Below are 6,870 nucleotides of genomic sequence, written 5' to 3' on the forward strand. Positions count from 1 at the left end.
ATATGGAGGGGCAGGTATAAGGGCCCCAGTGCAGTGTCTGACTCAAGGTTGGGGTGTCCCCTTCTCCGCTCAGGCGGGTGCTAGACACAGGCATGCTTCCTAGGGCAGGGGGTGGAGATGGGCATGAGGCCTTTCCCCTCCAGGAAGCACTGATCCAACCACAAGGGGGAGCCGGGTGGGAGGCCTTGGCTGTCGCTCAAGGTGGGTGTGGGGATCTGGGCTGGGTGTGGGGCGTATCTGGCTCTCCCCCACCTGCCTATCCCCTGCCAGCACCTGGTGACGCTCTCCCTGGGGGAGACTGAGGACCTGCGCACAGTGGAGGACGCTGTGCGGAAGCTGGGGGAGATGGACACCCAGGGCCACCTCTGGGCCCAGGAGATGCTTCTGCAGGTCACCAGCTCCACCATCAAGCTCTCTGATGTTGACTCCAAGGTGGGGGCTGGGGGGTGATGGGGAGAGGTGGAGGGCAGAGGGGGCAGGTCCTGAGGGGGCTGGATCTAGGGCACAGTCTGGGGATGCCTGGGGCGCAGGGCCTGGGGAGAGTGGTTCTGGAGGCAGGTGCCAGGGCCTGGGGTGCCCAGGCGAGGGTTTAAAGGGGTGGTTCTGGGGGTGCTGGGTAAAAAGGCATCTCTGGGACAAGGGACCTGACTCTGGGATGCCTTGGGGACACCAGGTTTGGGAGTGCTGTTTTCAGGGGGGTCATTCTAGGGGCACTGGGTCAAAGGGCTGTTCTGGGCAAGCCCCCTCAGTCTCTGGGTGCCCTGGCGGTGGTTATGGGGGGCCCCCTCGCCCATGCATTACTGTCCCCCCCTGCAGGATGAGATGGAGAACTATGGCCTGGCGACGGTGCTGTGCTGCGAGACGGTGCTGGTTCCACGCCGGCCCCGCTCCTTGCTGTTGCTTGTCTTCCAGGAGCCCCATCAGCCCAAGCCCCACATCCACTTCTTCCAGTGCGACCAGATTGGGGTGAGGAGCACCACAGGGGAGGGGTGGCTCACCCAGATACCTGGGTTCCTACTCCCCTGTGGGGTGCCATCTTGTTAACCAGCTTTTGGAGCTGTTGGCTCCACCCATTAGATGACATCACTGGTGTACCCCCTCCTTTTGCTGTGCTGGAATTTCCCCAGACCCCTGGGTTCACCCCCTGCATTCTGGAGTCCCCCTTTAAATGCCTTTGAGCCATCTACAGCCCCACCCCCTTTTTCCCATCATGCTCCAGGATATCAGCACCATCTGTGCAAAGCCAAATGAGATAGGAAAGACCCAGATCCTCATGGGCCAGTCAGGATATGGTGCCCATTGCAGGAAGTCTCTCCTTCCCAAGACTGGATTAGCCAGGCAGCTTCCACAGCTTTGGTTTTCCATTGGAAGAAGTCATCCACACCCCATCCCCGTGTAGATGGGACATCTATGCGACCTCCACCAATGGGTTTCCAGCATCACGTGTTCCTGGTCCAGAACATCCTAACTTCCAATGCCTGAGACTTCCATCTCATCATCTTCCAGAGCCTTGATTTCCATTGTAGGAAGTCTCACCTTCAGATGGGAGGGACTTTTTACTCCATGAGCCAATCAGCTTCCAGAGTCCAGAGCAGGATCCCAAGAAGTCCCACTTCTTTTGGGATGTTGGCCATCCCACCTAGTGGTTGTTCATCCCTAGAGGAAAATGCTGCCATGTTTCCTCCAGCTCCATCCCAAGCAGGCCTGTTGCCCCATGGCATGCTGGGTAACAGATGGCCACGGGCTGGAGGGTCTGATCCAGTCAACAGTGGCCTGTCCACAGGAGTGGCTGCTGATACACGAACAACACGTAACCCCAGTGGACCATCTCCCTTCCACCCCACTCCTCCAAATCAGCCCCATGCCCTACATAGCCTGGTCTCTCTACCCACCTCAGGCAGAGTTCCTTCGAGAAGACATCAACAGTGCCCTGATGGACTTCAAATCAGGGGGCAACACTCAGAGGAAAGAGGTGCTCAGGTGGGACCCTGGCGTCTGAGAGACCCTGGCTGCGGAGAATGACTGTGGGGCAGGCTCTGAGGGTAGAAGGGGAGCCCTGTGTTCCTTTTGTGGGGTGGGAGGCAGAGGGTTCCTGAAGGGTGGGAGAGGAGAGCTGGGGGATCTTTCTTGGGGGATGGGGTGTCTCCAGGGCATAGGGAACTGGGGATCTTCAGGGAAGGGTATAGGGGAACAGAGGGGATGTGGGGTGGGGAGGAAGAGTTGGGGGGGCCCTTGAGGGAGGAGGCGCCTTCAGGCACAAGGCCATGAAGGCGGGGTCTAGTAGGCACTGGGTTGTCTCCTGTGGTCACCTCCATGCCTCGTTCCCATTGCAGAACCAACCAGGAGGAGATGAGGCAGCAGCAGGCGGCTCGCAGCCCCCACCCACCCGGCCCCAGGAAGGTGATGATTGCCCCCTCAGCAGCCCTGTCCCTGCAGGAGAGTCTGAGAGGAGCAGGTGAGGGGAAAGAACCCTGGTGTTCTAGCTCTTAGCTCCCCTTTCCTTAACTCCCAGACCCTCCTCCTCTCCCAGAACAAGGAGAGAACCCAGGTGTCCTGACTCCCAGCCTTCCCCGCTCTACCTCACCAGACCCCACTGCTCTCCCAGAGCAGGGGCTAGACCCCAGGTGTTCGGCCTTCCAGACCCACCCTGAGCTGGGATGGAACTGAAGGGGAGAACCCTCTCCCCAACTCAAAGCCACTAACCCCAGTCCCCTTCCAGAACCAGTATAGAACCCAAGTGTCCTGGCTGCTGACCTCCCCACCAAATCCCTATCCCACCAGACCCCTCTCAATGCTAGGAGAGAACCCAGGCATCCTGGCTTGCAGCCCCCAATTTATAAGCCACTAACCCCAGTCCCCTTCCAGAGCCAATATAGAACCCAAGCATCCCCCCATCCCTGCTCTATCCCACCAGAGAGAGAACCCAGGCATCCTGGCCCACTCCTTCCCCGCAGCTGTAACTCAGCAGACCCCAACCCTCTCCCAGCCACCCCACTGGGAGAGAACCCAGGTGTCCTGACCTCCTGTGCTTTCTACCACCAGCTAACTCCTCTGAGCCCTCCCATCTGACCTTCCTGCGGGCTGAGCAGGACATGGTGAGTTCTGATGTGCCTGGGTGGGTGGGGGCACACAACACGTGGCACATGAGGGGCCCTGTGCACACCTGAGGGGCTTTGCATGCTGGTTTGTGCTGGCAGCTGCCCCTGAGTGAGCCATGGGTTCACATCCTCCTCACTCCTGTAGGAGCTGTTGAACCGGGTCTTTGATGACATCGAGTCTTTCATGGCCAAGCTGCAGAAATCGGCTGAGGCCTTTCGGATCCTGAATCAACGCCGGCGCTCACCCCGGGGGCAGCACCGCCAGCAGCCGGGGGGTGAACACAACCTGCCTTTCTCCCCATCCTCAGCCCCTCCCCACCTGTTCTGCCCCACATGGGAAGCCCCCTGTGCAAAGGGGGCACCACTGAGAATGCTCCCCACTTCCCTGTGGGTACTTCATGACCTGCACTGCAGACTCCCCTAGACTGGCGGGGTGCTGCTGATTTGGGGAGGGGGATGACGGGGGACACTGTTCTCCCAGCTGCAGTCTTCCTGCCCTGTGGATGCCCTAAGTCCCCCTTTCCTGCTCTGTGAACACTACCTCCATCCCCCAACTGACCCATGGGCTCCCCCTTCACTCCTCAACCTACTAGGGACCCCACCTCTGGGATGCCCCCATGACTGCCCCCACCAGCCCTGACTGCATCCCATCCCCACAATGGAGTGTTAACCCTTTCCTTCCCTGTAGAGGGGCTACTGACCCTCCGGGCACGCCCCCCCTCCCTGGAGGAGTTTGCGGATGTCCTGGCCAAGATGAAGTATTCCTTCAGCCTGCTGGTGAGTGTGGGATCACACCAGTAGGGGATTACACCAATGGGAACCCCTCCCCCAAAGCTTTAAGCCTCTCCCAGCATCAGCTAGAACCCAGGCGTCCTGGCTTGCCATCTTCCCCCATGCCCCACTATAGGCCACTGGACCCTGCTTGCCTCCCAGATCTGGGACTAGGACCCAGGTATCTTGGTTTGCTGTTCCCCTGCCTTAACACACTGGATCCCACTCCCCTCTGAGAGCTCAAGAGAGAACACAGGTGTCCTTCCCTCTTCCCCTCCCCTCCCCCAGCTGGAACTGGAGAGGTTTATTGATACTGAGTTGGGGTCCCCTCCCCCCCTACAGGCAAGACTGCATTCAGACATCATGAACCCCAACTCAGAGGAGCTTGTCCACTTCCTCTTTGGGCCCCTGAGGACGGTGAGTTGGGGGCACAAAGACAAGTCCCTGCATTAGCCCAGGCCAGGGGCTGTGAAGGGTAATGGTGGGGGTGGTGATACCAGCATGGGGGTAGTCTATAGGGATAGGAGGAGGGGGCTATAGAGACAGGGGGAGCCATTTTAGAGGGAAGTTGGGAGCCAGTTGCAGAGGGGAGTGGGTGGGGGGCTGCCAGAGTGGAGCTGTGGGGTGTGTATCTCTGTGGGAGGCACAGAGGGGGGTTGTGGAGGGCACTGAAACTCCAGGGTCTCTCACCATTCATTGTGCAGGGGTTGAGGGGGCTCTTGGGGACAGGGGGGAGCTGAGTGTCTCTCACTGCCCATTCTTGGAGGGCTGCTCTGGGCACTGGGGAGGGACCTTGCACCCCCATGGGGAGAGGGGTTTGGGGCAGGGCTCTGCCCCTGGCTGGGTTGTGGGGGGGGGGGGGGGGGGGGGGGTACCTCTGTGGTTTTGAGATCTGGGTCTTTGTCCTTGAGTTGAATGGGTCTGGGACCTGGCCCATATGACTGACAGCTCTTGGGGTTTCTCCCTGTCCCCATCCCAGGTGGTGGCGGCCTCAGGGGGGCCGCTCTTCGCCAGCGAGATCTGCTCCCCCATGCTAACCCTGGAGGCCGTGACCCTGCTGCGTGGCTGCCTGAGACCTGAGGAACTCGAGCTGTGGCATTTGCTGGGGGAGAACTGGACTCAGCCCCGGTACCTACTTACCTGGTGGGGAGGTGTCATGCAGGAAGGTTGTGGGGGCAGTGCTAGGTCCAGCTCCCTGAACTAAGTCCCAGCTGTGGCCCTCAGTTTGCTTGTCCTCTGGGGTTTCCCCTGATGCGCCTGTCCCCAGTTTTGTGAGTTCTCCTTGAGTTTTGCCCATGGTTCTGTGCTTTCACCCACAGCCCCTCGGTTTCACCCCAATTTTCCCTTGGATCCCTTGTTTTGGCCCATGATCCTTTGCCCTCAGAGGCAAGCCTGGCAGGGCTTATGCCTCGGGTAGCTGTGGGCCAGGCCAGGGGGGTTCAGCCTTTCACCTTCCCTCACCCCCAGCAGCTACTATGCTGCGTAAAGCTATAAAACCCTTACTTCAATGGCTGCAAGGCCTGGAGGCTGGACAAAGACTGACACCTAGAGGAGTCAGAGCCTTGAGCCCGCTGGCCCCATTACAGCACCCCCATCCTTTATCAGCACCAGGGGCTTACACCCTCCTCACTCACCCATGGTTATTCTCCTGTTTGACTCCCTCTCCGGACTTCACTCTCCAAGCTTTGAACCTCCAGGATCCTTCCCTGTTCCTCACAGTCCCCTCACTGTCTCCACCAGGAGTCCTTGCTTCTACCCAGGGGGTTGCCTCAGTTTCGCCCCCCGATTCTTTGTGACCTCGCCCGTGATTCTAGGCCTGATCCCTCCATGTTCCCTGTGATTTTGACCCAGAATTCTTTGCTTTTCCCCCCAGGGTCTCTGGATTTCACCCGTGAACATGCCCGTAATCCCACGGTTGATGCCTCAGTGTTCCCCAGGATTTCCATTCACACCCCCTTCCTGTTTTTCCCTACTTGGCTTTGCCCACAAGCCTCCCCACAGCCTCTCAGGATCTCTGCGGTCTCTCCCATGGTCCCATGGCCTGTGGTTTATTCCAGGGCCCCTTGCTCCCTCCCCACCCTGCCAGGATCCCACCTGGTCTCCTTGCATTGGCCTGTGATATCCCACGACGTCCCAATCTGTATAACTGCTCCCCCACCCTCACCGCAGCTCCATTTCTGCCCCTCCCCAGGGTGGACTTCCCACAGGGCCATGCTGCCACCTACACCCCGACCTTCTGGAGTGGTTGGGAGCTGCCAAGCCGAGACCCCTCTGGACAGCCCTGGGAGGACCCTGTGGAGACACAGCACCGGCATGAGAAGCGCCGGGCACAGGTGAGGGAGGCCTGGGGAGCAACATCATGGCAGGGAGAGGCAGCCAGCAGCCCTCAGCACAGCGTGGGGAGGGCTGGGGGTCTGCAGAGAGGGAGAGAAGGGAGTGTGTGTCCCCCACGGTAGCAGAGGGGGCTGTTGTGGGGGGGTGTGAATGTGGTGCCCAGGCCATGGGTCTTATCAGTTAGAGGTGGCATTGGGCAGGGGAGGGCAGGTGTGTGTCTGGGGTGGCTTGCTGGGCACTGTGGAGAAGAGTGGGGGCAGACAGGCTCAAGGCAGGGGTGTCAGAAAGGGGAGGTGGTAGTGGGGGTCCCTAGGTGTGAGGGGACCCCTCTGGGGGCGAGGAGGTCACAGTTGGAGATGCACTTCCCCCCACCCCACACTCACTTCTCCCCCCATCTCCCCTCTGCAGCAGTCGGCACCGTCCATCGAGGCCAATGGGTACGTACCACCCACAGCAGGCCCCTCCTTGCCCCCTCATCAGACACACCCTGGTAGGGGGTAGGCTGCAGGCACAGGGGGAGGGGCTCACAGAGGATGCTAGGGAGGGGCTGGCAGGGGAGGGGGAATGGGGGAAGGCTCTGGGTTTGGAGCCCAGGAGCCCTAAAGATGCCTTTTCTGTGTGTGTGCGTGTATTTCCCTTTGTTCTGGGGGGCAGGTGGGTTCGCTGG

At 60.0% G+C, this 6,870-nt stretch overlaps 1 protein-coding gene across 1 annotated transcript in view; it reads left to right on the forward strand.

The window, feature by feature from the left end:
* EPS8L1 (EPS8 like 1) overlaps positions 1–6,870 on the forward strand; it is a 13,755-nt gene that overhangs the window by 2,372 nt on the left and 4,513 nt on the right. Inside the window, exons 5-15 of the mRNA XM_006015066.3 lie at positions 271–432; positions 817–966; positions 1,898–1,980; positions 2,334–2,455; positions 3,043–3,095; positions 3,244–3,373; positions 3,787–3,875; positions 4,212–4,286; positions 4,849–4,997; positions 6,061–6,202; positions 6,612–6,640. Of these exons, the coding sequence (XP_006015128.1) occupies positions 271–432; positions 817–966; positions 1,898–1,980; positions 2,334–2,455; positions 3,043–3,095; positions 3,244–3,373; positions 3,787–3,875; positions 4,212–4,286; positions 4,849–4,997; positions 6,061–6,202; positions 6,612–6,640 (1,184 nt within the window). The remainder of the gene's footprint in view (positions 1–270; positions 433–816; positions 967–1,897; positions 1,981–2,333; positions 2,456–3,042; positions 3,096–3,243; positions 3,374–3,786; positions 3,876–4,211; positions 4,287–4,848; positions 4,998–6,060; positions 6,203–6,611; positions 6,641–6,870) is intronic.

This window comes from Alligator sinensis, unplaced genomic scaffold (assembly GCF_000455745.1).
Source record: "Alligator sinensis unplaced genomic scaffold, ASM45574v1 scaffold647_2, whole genome shotgun sequence".
Taxonomy (NCBI): Eukaryota; Metazoa; Chordata; order Crocodylia; family Alligatoridae; genus Alligator; species Alligator sinensis.